Source organism: Marmota monax, unplaced genomic scaffold, assembly GCF_021218885.2.
Source record: "Marmota monax isolate L192 unplaced genomic scaffold, Marmota_monax_Labrador192_F-V1.1 WCK01_AAM20220418_F8-fsc00016, whole genome shotgun sequence".
NCBI classification, from domain to species: domain Eukaryota; kingdom Metazoa; phylum Chordata; class Mammalia; order Rodentia; family Sciuridae; genus Marmota; species Marmota monax.
Genome location: NW_026695209.1, coordinates 15,137,885 through 15,155,416, shown reverse-complemented (window position 1 = coordinate 15,155,416; position 17,532 = coordinate 15,137,885). Strand labels below are relative to the sequence as shown.

The 17,532-nt window shown below is 31.8% G+C and overlaps 1 protein-coding gene across 11 annotated transcripts in view; it reads right to left on the bottom strand.

The window, feature by feature from the left end:
• Robo2 (roundabout guidance receptor 2) overlaps positions 1-17,532 on the bottom strand; it is a 564,046-nt gene that overhangs the window by 59,928 nt on the left and 486,586 nt on the right. For all 11 annotated transcript variants that reach the window (XM_058574553.1, XM_046430545.2, XM_058574555.1 and 8 more), the window contains 3 exons: positions 15,831-16,062; positions 12,583-12,707; positions 10,141-10,312 (listed from right to left, as the gene is read on the bottom strand). In XM_058574553.1, coding sequence (XP_058430536.1) covers positions 10,141-10,312; positions 12,583-12,707; positions 15,831-16,062 — 529 coding nt within the window. The remainder of the gene's footprint in view (positions 1-10,140; positions 10,313-12,582; positions 12,708-15,830; positions 16,063-17,532) is intronic.

The following is a 17,532-nucleotide window of genomic DNA, read 5'->3' as shown; positions in this document are numbered from 1 at the left end:
TTAAGAAAATTTCAATCTATATTTTTAATACGTTTTAAACTCATGGAATCAAAACATCATGAGAGAGTGAACATTCAGATACTTATTTAACAAATAAAGAAATTCAGACCTTGGGAATTAAGTGATTTGTAAAGTAAATATCACATCTAGTGAGTATCTAATCAAAGACCTTCAAAAATTGAATTGCAAGCAAAATATATGGCACATTTCAGTGTATTATATGAAAAGAATGTGTAGGACTGTCATTACCTTATGGCAATGTAACTATTATAAAGAGCATGGTCCTTGAAGTCCTGGATTGGCGTACCATCTCTGTCACTTAACTAGCTAGGTAAGCAATGAACTTTTGTAAGATAACTAATCTTAAGTCCCTGTTTGAGTTAGTTGGCAACAACATTGTCTACTTCATTCATTTGGGGAAGATTCAAGGAGATGATAGATATAAAGAGGTTAATAGATGCACAGTATCTTTTTCACTGAAAATTATGACTCACATAATGGTAAGAGTTTTACTTTAAGAGCATTTCTGTTAAATTCATGGCATCGTTAATTATCTAGAGTTGAAAAAGTAGATTTACTACTTTTAGTACAAATAACTTTGGGGAATGAAATACAAGTCAAACTGTAAATGACTAGTTTACCACACTCTTCCTCCTTTCTCCTGGGGCAGAAAATTAACTTATATCTCCCAGACTCACATGGAGTTGAGTACAACAAAGTGACTGAATGTTAAGTAATAGTGTGTAGGCACAAATGATGCACAACACCTTGGGCCCTAACCCATTACTTTCTGTAACAATACTTGACACTCTTTATGTTTCCTTCCATGTTAGACAGAGACAAAAGGTCTATTGGAGGATGCTGAATCTCTAAGAGATAATAGGGCTAAGTTTGGAGGGATACAAGGTTCCTGGAACACTATATGGGACCCTGAAACCCTATTTTCCATTCTGATGACCTGTCTTACCCTAGACTATAAGTAGGGGTATAAAGACCTTTTATTTTGTGAATACAATCAAAATGAAGGCTTATTGTTAAGCTGCTTATATTTCCTTATACATACTTATATTTCATTCCCAAAAGTTATTTTGTATTAATTTCCAGTTTTAAAACCAGACTCACTTAGGTAGTAAGTCTACTTTTTCCTCCAATAAGTTTACCCATAATCATACATATAAACACAACCAAAACTTTACTTAAAATAGTTTGCATTTTCAGTACTAGATTTGTTGATTTTCTTAACTATTAACAGTTACCTAAAAGAAAATAAATACCTTCTAGTGCAAAAAGAAAAGAAAAATTTCCCTTCATTTTTATAAAGAGTCAACAGAATATTATTTAGTATGGTACAATACTTATTTTGCCAAGGTGTGTTACTATTTTTTAATGTTCCTTGCATTTTTGAAATAATGTTATCAGTTGGACTAATTAGAGCACAGACAAGGATGTGTGTGACCTGTAACACTCCATTGTTCCTGCAGACAAAAAATATAATGAAATATAATGTCTCCCTCCCATTGGAGAGTAATGAAGAACAAAACTAATTTGTTGGACTAAAAATTAATTAGACACATCAGATTCGATTGTACCTATTACTGTGAAAGTCTGCAGCTGTTCCACATATTATTACCAACTATGTAATGTAAGCGTGAAAAGGCCAAATGATTAGAGAGACAATAGATATATTACTAATCAAGACTCCCGAAAACTGTAAATCAATGTAAAATTTTTACATGACATATTGTTTGATAGTTATGTATGTGAACAAATGGTGTTGCATTTTTGTGCCTGTAAGTTTTACGAATGATATGGGCTTATGGACACTTTCATATAAAGTCACTTTCCCATGGAAAACTGTAGAAAAAGAATAACACTGATTTTAAGCTTGCATTAGGTCATACATTATATTTTTCAATATTTTAATTAATGGTCTCCTTATGGCATCTTTTGAAATGAAGAAAACTGAGAGGGAAGAGATAAAACAGTACATTTAGTCTGGCATAGGACAAATGTAAAATGAGGAACCAGAAATTACATCAAATGACAATATGCAATTTAATTAAAGCAAAGGGGAAATGAGAGAGAGCTTGAGTCACTTCAATGCTGTTTCCAGTACTGAATTAGCAATAAGGAGAGCATAAATTGAAACAGAAAGGAGATTAGCCATCACTATTCAACTAGGAATAACAGTTGTGTAGATAATGTTATCAGACAAGATGTGAAGGTAGATATGGAGTGATAATTAAAGAAACAATTAGGAGGTTTCTCACTACAACAGTAGATATTAAAAAGAAATAAATCTCTTCAGACAAATAGACTTTTGGGGGCTGAACTCTGCTTGTGTATGTATGTGTGTGTGCACATGCATCTCCTCAATTACTATAATTCTACCTTCTATCATTACCCCTCAGTCACAACATATTCTAATTATCGGAAGAGAAGATAGTAAAATAATTTACTAGGTATTTTTAATTTCATAGGAAAATCTGAATCTTTCTATGGTACTCTTAAAAATTTTTAAAAATACTCATTATTCATTTGGAGACACTGTCTATTGTAAATGATTGAAAAGCTAATGAAAACTTTTTGATTTAAAATAATCTAAATTCACTTTATTAGTTTATGTTACTATAAAACTGTTCAGCATATAACTTTGATAGTCATGACATGGGATTGGTTATATCTTATATTTGTTATTTTTTCCTTGCCTTCAAGAGTCATAGCACTCCAATGTATTGGGAATCAAACAGTCATGAGGAAAAGATTAAAATTCCCTTCCTTAAGAAATATACTTATTTCCAAAGTATATAAAAATAAAACATGAAATGCAAATATAGTTGTTCGGTAATCTTACTTATCTTCAAGTTATAATAATTATATTGAATAAATCCATTATATATACATATATATATACACATACATAAATTGACTTTATTAATTTATGTTACTATAAAACTATATATATATTAAGCATATATATATAATATATATATAGTAGAGAGACACAAAAAATAAGTTTCTTACTTATCTAGGGGCACTCACAGTGAACTATTGCATTTAAACATGCTTCATATATAGTTTTTAGGGAAACAATTAATGGCATATTTATAAATACTGTAAGAGAAATAAATATGTATGTATGTGTGTGTATATATATATTATATATATTATTATATACATATATATTATTGTATGTGTATATATGTATCAGTTAAATCCTTTTGGGTATACCTGTATTTCTTTCTTATTCAAATTTATTTTAGAAAATCTCAGAAGGGTAAGATTGTAGGTTTCCCTCCGGTTAAGAAATTAATTCAGTTTGTACAACTAATTAAGAAAGGGAAGGCAATTTAAAGAAAAGGTAATACTTTAACTTTCTCTCTTCAATGTTATTAATGTATAAAACAGAGAAAACTCAGGTAATCTAAATGTTTTAACATTATGACTGAGTTTAAATATATACATATTAAATACTTTTCAGTAGAAATAATTATCTAGTCACTAGCGATATAGCCTCTACATGCCACTCCAAAAAATAAACGGAGAATAATGGGATTGGTGTTATGGTTTGGATCTTAAAAGTTCTCCCAAAGATCTCATGTGACAGGCAATGCAAGAGTGCTCAGAAGGTGAAATGATTAGATTATGCAAGCTGTACCCTCATCAGTGGATTAATGCACTTGATAGATTAATAAATTGAACAGACTACTGTATTAACTGTAGGCAGGTGGGGCAGGGCTGGAGAAAATAGGACACTGTGGGCATAGCCTGGACTATATCTGTCCATGCTTTTTTCTCCTCTCTTTTGCTCTCTGCTTCCTTCCTGCCATGAGATGAAACTTTCCCTCTAGTAGGCCCTTCTGCCATAATTATCTGCCTCACTTCAGGCCCAGAGCAATGCAGTTGGACAACCATGAACTAAATCTCTGAAACCATGAGTCCAAAATAAACTTTCCCTCCTCAAAGTTGTTCCTGTCAGGTATTTTGGTCATGGAATCTAAAAGCTAACTGGCTTATACAAATGCATGACAGATATTCTGAAAATATATAAATTCTGGGAAAAATATTTTAAATACTTTTTAAAAAATCAATGGCCCTGCCAAGCAATAAGAACAGAGCTAATTGAAAGAGATTTGACTCTTGAAATAAAAAAAAAGCTCTATTAGAGGAAATATGTATTGATAAGCCCCCTCCACCTTAGAGATATACTTAGCTCATGCAATATAGGGAAGCCAGAGCCCAGTCTCAAAAGTCACATTCTTAATGGTATGATGAGCCAGAAGGTAGAGTTCAGGACTGCAGTACTTACTGAAAATTAAGGGGAAAACTATGAGCAAAAGAAAGCAGTGGAGAGTGAATTCCCAAATCTCCAAATGATCCCCCCCAAAAAAATCTTAGGGTGAATCCTGAATTATGCATGTAGGAATAAGATTGCAAGGATCTCATGAAAATCAAAAACTAGAAAGATGAAAGACTGAAGAGAGGTTTCATCTGATAGCTATTAAAAATAACTTAGTGATTGAAGTTTAAATTTCATCAAGTTAGGGAGATCAGATAAATATATTACACTTTTCATTGAAATCCTAGGAGGGCCATGCCTTCAAAGTAAATATCAAACCAAGATTTTGCTCTAAGAATAAGGGGAACACATAAACAATTCCATACTGACATAATAAAAACAAAAAAGAAAAATTCTAGGTATTTACCTAGACTGTATTCTAGAACAAAATTAACATACTTTAACAGATGATACAATTTTTATAATGTCATCAGCAATAATCAATATAGAATAAATATTACCAGACATGCAAAAATAAGCAAACAATAATAACAAACTAGAAAAATATACTCCAAGGTTAAAAAAAAAGTACTCAATAAAAATATACCTTGATACAACACAGACATTGAAATCAGGAGAAATGGGTTTTAAAGCAATTGTTATAATATGGTTATAGATTTAAAATATTAATAAAGTCATAATGAATGAATCTATAGAATATATCAGAGGGAAATGACAAATATAAAAGAAAGGAAATAAAAATTGGATATCAGAAAAATATAATATATTAAGTGAATAACTCCAGGAAGAAATAGCAGGCATGGGACATGTGCAAACATCACAAACAAGACCAGATTAAATACATAAGAAAAAGAATGTTATTATGATCCCTGAGATAAAGGAATGAAACAGGGGATCTTTACTATTTCATAGATTTCCAAATAGAGAGAGTTTTGAACATGTGATGCAGTATAGGTCACCCAAACATGACTGAGATCATTCATGAATGGCAAGGAGGCACTGGGAAAACTCAGGGGTTAAATTTATGGAGCAGAGTATCAGGTGCATAGGAGTAACCAAATTTATTTTCTTATTTTAAATTTATTTGAAAGATGGTTGTGTCCTTACAGAAAAAAACAATAATGCACTATAATTTACACACTGATAATTATTACAAATTTAGAAATAAATGGTATGGCTAATTAAATAGAATGAGAGAAAGAAATGAAATTTTACTTCAGATCCTTGTAGGAAATCTTAGAGAAGCCATTACAAATATAGAAGGGGCTGAGGCTATAGCTCAGTTGGTAGAGTGCTTGCCTTGCATGCATAAAGGCCCTGGGTTTGATCAGCACTAAAAACAACAACAATAACAACAACAAAAAACAAATATAGAAACATATTTAAAAATCCATTAGTGGAGATAAAATATAAAACTGAAAGTTCCTCACTTTGTACAAAGAATGCAGAAAGTAACACAGATAAAACATAGCAAGTTGATAATTTTAAATTCCAACGTGTCAATAAATACACTAATGGTAATCTGAACACCATGATTAATAGGCAAAAATAATCAGAATATATAAATAATGAGACCTGTTAGTATGTAAATTAAATAACAGAAGTGCACATTTCATGCAATGAAAGAGAGGTTAACAAAAATGACTGGAAAATAGACAAATCTTTCAAATACTTGAAAGAGACTACACTGACTATATAAATATGGCTATATTAGTATCAGACAAAGCAAGTTTGGGGGCTAGGACTGAAGAGGGAAATCTTATAATGCTAAAGTATAAGTTCATTTAGAAGCTAACATTCTTAAAATGTGATCATTTAAACAAAGGAACAAAGACATGAAACAAAATTGTAGGCAGAAAAATAATGCATAAATCCATAATTATAATAGATTTCCAGACCCTTTCTTTGTATTTCAAAGAAAAAAAAGAAAGAAAGAAAGTCATTAATGACTTGTAAAACACTACCAAGTTTACTTTACATTTATGAAATACGAGTACATACAAGATTAAGTGTTGGGCCATAAAATTACTCTATATTTAAAAAATTAAATTCACACAAAGTACATTCTCTGTCCTTAAAGGAATTACATTAGAAGTCAGTGAACAAAAATATATCTGGAAAATTCCCCCAAAATTTGTATATTATACAATGTATTTCCAAATTACCTCAGTAAAAGAACAAAAATATATAAAAAAATGAAAAATTTTATACTCCATAATAAATGGAAACAGTATATCAAAATTGGTAATATTTAGCTGAAGAAGTGTTTCAAAATAAAGTAAAACTTTAAAATATTCATATCAGAAAACCAAAAAATGTCCCAAAAATTAAATAATTATTGGTCTTAAGAAGCAAAATAAAAGTAGATAAAATAGCAAAAAACAATTAATTAGAAACCAAAACCGAAAAAGTCAAATGTTTGTAATTTTAAAATATCATTAAAATTCCTAAATCATTATGAAGATTGAATAAGGTCTAGAGTTGTAGCTTAGTGGTAGAGCGTTTGCTTAGCATGTGGGAGGCACTGCATGTAAATAAATAAATACATAAATAAAAGAATAAGTTGATTAATTAATTAACTAAAATGTCTATCAACAACAAAAAAGTATATTTTAAAAAGACTAATAGTAATAACTGTGTGTGGGGGGAGAGAGAGAGGAGAGAGAGAGAGGCAGTCACAAAGGGGTACAAAAAATAGGCAGAAAAGTACACACAAATTCCTAGTATTTATGAAGAAAAGAAAGATGCTACTGTTATGTTTTGGATCAGGAATGTCTCCCAAAGGCTCATGTGTTGGTCCCTAATGCAGTAATGTTCAGAAGTGAGGTTTTGGGGAAGTGATTAGATCATAAGGCTCTGATCTTCTTGGTAAATTAATAATTTGATGACATTCTAGGGAGGAGGTTGAAATTGTTTTGGCTGATAATAGGCCTTCTACTTTTCCATATACTTTTCAAATTAAGAAAATTCATAGATTAGGAGAAAATGTATTTGAGATATACAGCCTAGTTGTAAGGAATGCTTCCATAGGACATGACTTTGGAGACTATATTCCATCTGTAGCCCCTTCCTCTTTTTCTGCTTTTGGGCCAACATGAGTAACTTTGCTCTGACATGCCCATTTTGCCATGATCAAGTCAGGCCCAAAGCAATGGAGTGGCTGATCTTGGACAGAAACCCCTGAAACCATGAGTCAAAATAAATCTTTCCTTCTCTAAGTTTATTTTCTCAGGTATTTGTCACAATGAAGAAAAGCTAACATAATTACGACATATTCTGCAGACATGACAAAGATCATAAGGAAATACAACCAATCACATGCTAATAAATTCAATAACTTAGATGAATTAGACAAGTTCATTTTTGGGCCCAAACCAAAAATCTACTTACCACAGCCAATACAAGAAAAAATTTTAAAAAATGCTAAATAGATCTACATTCATTGAATTTAAAACAATCAAAATTAAACTTCTAGGAATGGATATCATCAGTGATTTTTAGCAAATATTAATGGAAGAGATAATGAAAAAACTCTCCAAAAATTCCTGAGGAATAAAGAGGAGGAAGAAATACTTCCTACCCATTTTATAAAGCCAGATACTCTGATTCTAAAACTTGACAAAGATCGTAAAAGAAAAAAATGCTATCTATTAATTATAAGTGCAAGATTCTTTACAAAATGTCAGTAAATAACATCCAGAAACATCCATATAGAGGACAATCCTGACCAAGTGGAATTTATCCCAGGAATGCAAAGTTGATTTACTTTTGAAAACCATTCATTAGAATTGACCATGTCAACAACCACCGCCCACCTCCAAACAAAATAAACCAACCCCCCCCCAAAATATGGTCATTTTAATAAACTCAAAAAAGGCATTTCACAACTACTAAAATGAAAAGAGATGTTAGTAAGGCCACAAGATAGAATGGCAATATAAAAATTTACTGTATGTATAATGTAAAACAAAAGGAAATTTCAAAAATCCATTTATCATAGTAAAAAAATCTTTAAGTACACACAAAATATTTTAACAAAACATGTAAGCTCATCCATACATAGAAAACTACAAAATATTCTGAAATAGTATTGAAGATGTCTATAATGAAGAAGTATATCATGTCCTGAACACAAAAAATCATGAGTAAAATGTTTACCCAATTTTGATGGATAGATTCATTGCACTTCAATCACATTTTCAACATGTTGTAGAAATTGACATTAATTTGAAAAGTATATGGAAAGGTAGAAAACCTATTATCAGCCAAAACAATTCTGCAGAAGATAATGGGCAGTATTCACATTACCTGGTTTCAAGAGTTACTATAAGATACAGTAATCAAGACAGTATAATTGCCATATAAACATTATAAACATAAGGAACCCAGGAATGGATCCATGTGTATGTGGTTAACTGGAGGAAAACAAGTCTTTTCAGTGTGCATACATAAACATTAATCCTTGAACCACATGTAATTACCTTAAATTGAATTACAGACCTAAGTATGAACGCTAAAATTATAAGACCTCTAGAAGAAGTATGAGATAATGTCGTCAATATCTAGAAGTAGAACACAATTTCTTAGGAAAAATAAATATGAAAAAATATAAGTTGTACTTCATTAAAATTTAAGACTTTTGTTCATCAAAATACATTAAGAAAATAAATATGAAGTCATGGATTAGGAGAAAATGTGAGATATATGTTTGAGAGTATCTATCTATCTATCTATCTATTTATCTATCTATCTCTAGAATTTAAAAACAACTCTCCCCAAGGAGTAGCAAGAAACAATCCAAGTTTAGAGAGGCAAAGACCTGGCAAAATTACAACACAAAATATGCGAACAGCTAGGAAGCACATATAAAGTTGCTTGAGATCATTAATCATTAAAGAAAATTCAAGGTAAAATCACAAGGATGTTACTGTTTTACATACACTTGAATGCTAAATTTTCAATGGCTGACAACATCAGACGTTGGTGATAATGCAGAGAAACTGACAGTCCTTTTCCTTGCTGCTGGGAGTATTAAATTTTAAAATTTGAAATTGTGGAAACTGTTTAGCAGTTCCTTATAAAGTCAAAACTATAAAGCCCTATTACCCACAAATTCCTCTCCTAGGTGTTTCTCCAAAGGAAATGAAAATATGTGTCCTTGTAAAGGCTTACAGAAAAATGTTCATTCTCCCAAGAGAAAAGCAGATAAACAAAATACAGCTTATTCATAGAACTGAATCCTGCTCAGCAGTAAAACATGTGAATTGCATAATACATACACGGTTGAATCATCAAAAAACTCAAGCTTCGTGAAAGAAACCAGACATAACATATCATATTCTGCATGATCCCATTTATATACACTTCAAGAGCAGACAAATATAATCTATGTTGATAGAGAAGAGTTCCATGCAATGATGGAAGTAGATTTAACACGAATTTCTTTGGGATAGTATATTTGGATTACTAAGTTTCTTTGGCCTGGTTCTGGTTAATTTTTGACATTTTTCTGGCTAAGAAGCATGTAGATTTGAGACACGATGCACTCCTTTCAGTTACTTAATATTTCAGTGACACCAAAATTACAAATGAAGCTAGTGATTAAAAATAATTTTCAAACACCTTTCAGCTTTTAAACTTATAATGATTATAGATTCAAGAGGATGGTGGGCGTCTTAAGAGCACAAGAACTTATATCACTTTTGTAGGAAATCCTACTCAGTCATTTGCCCATATGGTATGTTCATATCATATCCAAGGTTAAGATGTAGATTGAAACCAATCTACCTTGTTGTCAGTTGACTAATGCTGAAGTACTTAGCACCTACATTGATACTCACCGATTATTATTGGCTGTGGTTCACTTTTTACTCCAACCCCGGCGCTGGTACTAGCCGCCACCTCTACCCGGTATTGAATACCTGGGAATAATCCACCAATTATTACAGACCGAATGGCTGCGTCCACAGTTTTGTTGATATGGAATCGTGTTTCATTTCCCAGACACCAGATCTACACAAAGGGAAAGTGAAAACACACAAATATGAGAATCCCATTTGTGGTAACTAAATAACTATAATTGATTAAATATTTTTTAATTGTGACCAATCTATTTTCTGGTCTCACAGAAATGTTTGTGAATGACATTTCCCAAAGTCCAACTCCTGCATTTTATGTATATGTGTGAATTAAAGGAAGAACAATAAAAGAAAATACAACTATCCCACATTCAACTATATATATCATCAAGGAATTCTGAAAAATAATCTGTAACAATGATTCCTTTAACACCTATCTAGAAAATGGTCTTTAGTTGGAAATAGCATTTTGGTACACATAAAAACACATACTTTTTTCCACTTAATTTATCAAAATTTATTGTGCATTTAACTTATTTAAAATATGATGGTTATGAATTATAATGTCTAAGGCATATAGGTGTACATCTAAGTAATTTATATTTCATTTAAGAAAATATTAACTTACACAGAAGTAGTTAGTGAGATTAATTGACCTAAGTTATAGGTATTGACTAAAATGAGATTAAAGCCAATATTTACATTGACACTAATAAATCTTTATATTGATGAATACATATCCACACACACACACACACATAGACACACACGAAAATAAAGTGGTTATAAGACTGTAGACAATGATGTTAAAGCACCTAGGTTTTTACTCCAAGAATAAATCATACTTTAGAGCATATTTTCTTTAGGGATATGAAAAACTGTAATTGAAAAATGCTTGTAAAATAATTCTGCTGAATATCTTTATTTTAATTCATATTATACTTCATAATCTACATATAGATGAACGTGTAGGAATACATAAGGTTTGTTTCTGAAACAGGTAAGTCCCTAAATTTTTTTAGCAAAATAATTCTTGTGCATCCTGTTCCATATTTATATTTGACATCTGTGTCCCTAACAAAAGAATATTTATCCCTCATCTATGTATACAATTTGCTAACAAAATATGACAGATTTATAATGAGTGGAAAATTTTATAATTTATGAAAAACATTCATCATATTGTAAATAAATTTATCAAAATTTAATTGAAAGTAAATTTAGGGTATTCAGACCTAGATGGTACTAAAGCAAATTCCTCACCAAATTAAATCATAGACATGCACACACACATATATACACCATAGTGATTAATTATATAGTGTGAAAACAATGTTCTACTATTTTAAAACTTGAGAATATACAAAATTATGCTATTATGAAGACATTTATTCTTATACTTCTTTAAAATGTTTGCTGATAATGTGATGGTAATCATTTAAAGATAAAACCTTATGCTTTAGTCCATTCATGTGCTTCCAAGTTGACCTTCAATTTAATACAGTTCTATTTAAAATATAGGATATTTTTAGAGATAAAATTCAATCAGCAATCTTTTGAGTGAACTATTTCAACTTTATTTCACATACCAACTATGGATTTCTGAAGTAAAGTGAATTGTTCTTTATTACATTATTTTTATTGCATAAGTTGTTTTCAGAATTCTAGAAATATTTCCTAATAGCAACATAGTTTTGAAATTTTACAAAGTTTAGTGAGAAGTTTTACACTCACCCATGGTTTAATCATATCAATTAGGCAAAATTTTATTTTGAGTCCTTAGACATGGCCTGTGTCTTAAACATTAAGGATGAGGATAAAACAACAGATAAGCTTTCTAAATAGCAACAAGTTTACCAATTAATAAAAGAGACAAAACTTTTTTTAAGTTTTTTTTTTAAATTTGTTGTTTTAATGGTCACCTTCCCCCTGCACCAAGGGAAATATCTTTTAAAATCTTAATAAATAAATAAAAGCAGAATATAGAGTACAAGTTGGTGTTGCCATCTTGTATCCCTACCTTATCCCCTCTAAATCCAAAATCTCTCTCCATTTCTTGAAAACCAGTTTTAAACAGCTGCCCTAAGTCCCTTACACAGAATTTAATAATAATCATGCAGGCAATTTCTGGGATGACGTCTTTACTATCTACATCTATCCCTATCCCTTTAAATCCTTGGTTCCTGAATCATACCATATAGAAAAACATTCCTCTGTTGTAGGTTTTTTGCTCAACTCAGTTGTGTGTCTATAATCTTAAAGTTAAGTTGTGATTCCCGATGCATTTGTTTCCTTACCTGTCATACAAAGGTATAATCACTTCACATTTTAAATGAATAAGATCATATTTAGAGCTGTCTCTTTCTCATATGACACTGAACTTTCTCCAAAAAACTATCCATAAACCCTCCATGCAGGCCCTACCTTGTACTCTTGGATTATTCCATTCTGGTGATCTGGAGGAGGAGGATCCCAGGAAACACTAATGCTTGTGCTATTGTGGCTTCCGACTGTCAGCACAGTGACAGATTGTGGAGGGGCACTTGGGGCTGCAGAGGGAGTAATTAGAATAAAGGCAGACTTTTGAGTCTCAGTGTACATTAGTACTACTTACAAAATATGAATAGAAAGGCAAGACCAATGACATTCTGGCTTCCAGTAGTTCTAAATCTGTATATAGCATTTAACAGTAACAATTTTTTTTTTTGAGAATTAAGTCATTAAACTCAATGAAAAAAATTAAAGCAAATACAACAGGTGGGGAAACATGCACTAAATAATAAATTTAACAGCTAACATGCTAATGAGTGGTTTTTATATGCCCAGCACCAAAATGTCAATTTTCATTATCACCATAACCTCAGTGGGTAGAAATAACTCTTAATTTCACAGAAAAGGAAATGATCTACTGTAAGAAATTTATCCCAGTCAAATGAAGCCAGGCATGGTGGCACACGCCAGTAATCGCAGCAGCTTGGGAGTCTGAGGCAGGGGGATCAAAAGTTCAAAGCTAGGCCCAGCAAAAGCCAGGCACTAAGCAACTCAGTGAGATCCAGTTTCTAAGTAAAATACAAAGCAAGGCTGGGGATATGACTTAGTGGTTGAGTGTCCTGAGTTAAATTCCTGGAACTCCCTCACCAAAAAAAAAAAAAAAAAAAAAAAGAAGAAGAAAAAAAAGTTAAATGGTAAGTCAGGATTTGAACCAGGTACATCTGTTTTTAGAATTTGATCATTTCAATTCTAATAGACCATGTTTCTGAAAAATAAAACCATAGCTTCCAACTGAAATTATTTTGAGAGTATATATCTCAAAATTTTATCAGGTGTTATTTCTGAATAGTGGCATTATTGACAGTCTTTTTAAAAATATTGTTTTCAACTGTGTTTAGTAAATAAAAACAGAAACACAGATATAAATTTCACCAACAAAGAAAAACAATCCTTTCACACTGGGAACAATAATTGACTCTCATAAACTGACCCGTAATTTAAGATTTAAAACTGATTTTATATGGATGGTCAGGGGACTATGATGATAAATATGAAAACAGGTTCATGTTGGGTCAAATGTGAAATAGTCAGATTTTGATTTCCAACAATAATTCTCTTCCTTTATAGTTTCTCCTATAACTAATTACCACTGTGCTGAGAAATGGGAAGCGAGAAGGTTTTCCTGAATTTAGACTAAGCATATTCCATACAGTGCATCTGAGAGTTAAGAAATATTAATTTTGCAAAAAAAAACTCATTTATTTTCAGTGAATCTCTGAATTTAAACCAAATGTAGAGAAAGCATAATAAGGATTCTACATAAAAATTCCTTGATAATTAGAAAACAAATAATTTTATGACATTAAAGGATTTTTAATATAAAATCATCAATGCTTTTATATTCTGCAATTTAGTCCCTTAAAAATCGTATCTAAAAGATATTTTAAAGACCCATTGATAAGGTTTTTCCCATGTTTGGCAAACTTGTCAGGACATAAATTTCATTGAGGAATGATCATATTTACATTGAGATATAGGATGTACACAGACATGTGATAATACAATATTGCTCTTTTCCTATTCCTCTATGTGACAATATTGCTGTAAAATGGGGTATGATGACATCAATCTGACCACTTTTCTACCAGCCTTGTAGTTATTAAGTAGACTGCACTGAAAAATAACACTTTTGAAAGTGGCTTTTCATTCTCCTTGCTGCTGGCTTGGCGAGAACACCAGGCCTGCTTCCTGACAGGTCAATTATTCTGGTACTCAGCTTCTTTGTACAGATGTGAAAGAACCCAAATCGCTGCTCATCATTCCCAGACATAGCCCATCTGAGTTCCATTTGTTACCTTCACAAGGCCACAGAAATCAGAGATGAATGTACATGGAATGGTGACAAATGTCTAGGCCAGAGGAAAAGGCTAACTGCAGTGAAACTGACTTTTGGAGGGAGGATTCCAACGTGATCTTCTGTATTGGAGTTATCCACCCTGCTCATTAGTACTACGCTTGCAAGATATGGTAAAATTTAATGCTGGAGAAAATATCACCAATTTTTATCAATCTTGTATTTTCTTTTCATATCCTAAAAGTGAACCAATCGTGCCTTTAAAAATAAGGGTTTCTGTCCATGCCTGTGGATCACACTGTAAACTAATGTGAACATTTTATTTTTGCAGTGTATTATATTATATAAAATTTATATTTTATAAAATTTCTTTGGTTAGACATACCTGTCAGTATATGCAAACGATATACATTTTCTTAAAGCCTTTTTTAAAATATCTTTTTGTATGAAGTACATTTAGACAAAAGGTTTTTATTAGGATTGGTGCACATAAAATTAATATAAAAATAAAAGGGGAGATTTGTTTTGTCATCCCACATTTTTATTTTAATAGCAATATTCATTATAAGTCTCTGGCTTACTGAAGGAGACTTTATAAATGGACTAGTTGAAACCTATATCAATCTTAGGTCCATCATAGAATGACTTTAAAGTATCTGTAGGTAAAAATTTTTCAAAACTAGAGAGAAGGCAAGAACTTTCCTAAGAAGAAACGTATTACAAACATGAAAGTGACCTTCCAAATCAGAACTTATGTTTCAGACTGGCAATGCCCACAGTAGAAAATGGCTGAGAAAAGAAAATATCCCATTCTACTACATTAAAAAAGGAGTAGTCACTGTGAATAACCTGTGATCTTGTATTTTCTATAGCCTGTCCCTAATGAACTGCACCCACATAAATATATGGAAATATGTTACAATCAAATTCAATGTCACAGAAACATATAAAACTTGGGGCAAATGTTTAAGAAGAATTTAAATTCAGAATCTATTTAAATTTTTATATCATTTTTGGTCAGATTCTGTACAATTCTTCTAATACAAAGAGAAAAATGACAGTGCCTGCTATATATTTTTCTATTTTTTAATAACTTTTTAGTTGTCAATGGACCTTTATTTTATTTATTTATATGTGGTGCTGAGGATTGAACCCAGTGCCTCACACATGCTAGGCAAGTGCTCTACCACTGAGCTACAACCCCAGCCTATATATCTTTAAATGTTCTCTGTCTAGTTTTCTAAGGAATATACTAAACTAGAACTGTAATAGAAATTGGTTTATTCATAGAATAAGTTTGGTTTACATTACAAATTGGGATACTCACCTTCTTCAGTAGTACGGACTGTTTTAGATTCACTATCCATTCCTTGGAACTCATTAAAATACGGTCGGACTTTAATTTCATAAGTGACTCCTTTTTTCAGATTGACTAAGACAGCACTTCGTTCAGTTGGGACTTTGGCATCTAAATTCTGCCATGAGGAGGTGGCTTGTAGGCCTGAAGTCTGACGATACATTACTCGGTAGCCTTGAATAAACTGAGGCTGGCGGTCAACCTGGAAAACACATCAAAGACCCTCTGAACCTGAAGGGAGGTGTGCCAGATTCACAAGAGACCTATCCTCTCTTCTCTGTCCCAGTTCAATCCACACACTTATCATCTCAGTTGAGACCAGGGCTTTCTAACTCATCTCCCCGCTTCCAATAACCTCTTCCAATCCCACATTCACATTGCCCCCAGCATTATCTCCAAAATGAAGAGTAGGACAACTCTCTTGCATTCAACACCCATATTTATGGTTTTATATGTGATGTGGTATTTTTCAGGGATTTCCATTCTCATCACTTGTCTGCTCCTTAGACATTTTTGAGTTCTTACTAGTAGCTGCCAGGAATTCTGCTAAGCTCTGGGGATAAAATGGAAAAAGTTGGTAGAGCCAACTCTTGGCCTCCTGGTACTTTGAGTCCAGGTGGAAGGAAGGCATTATCGTGCCTACTATGGCCAAGTTCAGTTACAGCATATATCAGAAATAAATGTAATGAATGACAGGCACCAGGAAATAAGAGCAGAAGAAGCTCAATGAGTTGGGAAGGGGAGGTAGTTTCCAGGACAAAAGTCAGACGATTTGCCATCTGCAATAAGAATACAGTTTACCAGAGGAAAGGAAAGTGGGGACAAATGTGTAACCACCCTGTGGCTAGAGAGAGCATATAAAAGAGATTTCAGTTGTGAAACAAGTACTAATGTTTTAAATGCATATGAAAGCTTATACCCATTACCAAATATTCCATGAAAAAGTTTTTGTTAATTCAGTAGCTTCTTATTCTTTCAGTGGGCCTGCTCTGTACACAACTGAACTCTCTTATGTTTTCATTTACTTAAGGGACAATAGCTATTTTTAATAATGATCTGAGATTTTTAATTTAAAATTTAAATCAAATAGAACTTTTTATAGGTATTTTTATATGTATTTTGGTTCAGTCTCATGATAATTACATGAAAATCAAACAATATAAGTGCAAGTAGAAAAATAAACATGCTCCTTTTATACATTTATTAAACACTCTTCACAGGTATCTCAGAGTTTCTTCATTTGTAGGGAAAGGAATTTTAGGTTTTTTTCTTTATTTTTAAAGAGTTTTTATCCCTGTCCTATTTCTTAAGATGCTGTATTGAAGCATAAATGGCGATGGTAACTTCTCCAATTAATATCTCATATTATAGTTTAATATTCATATACTAAGAAGCTTTAAGCTTGATATATTTTACTGTCAAATCAAAAGTAAAGATTAATGGAGAGAAATAAAATCACCTCATTTCAGAATGGTTGTAAGAAAAAAGAAAGAGAGAGGTGATGATGGAAATGGTTATGTTAACTCTTAAAAAAATTATTTATTCAATTGTCAGCTTGTTATGAACAAAAAATGTTTTTTCATGAATTAACTTCTAACACCTCTTATTTAGATTCAGCATTGTTTTGTTTGTTAAGGGAAGTCAGCAAATCAATGAATATTAAGCTATTAGT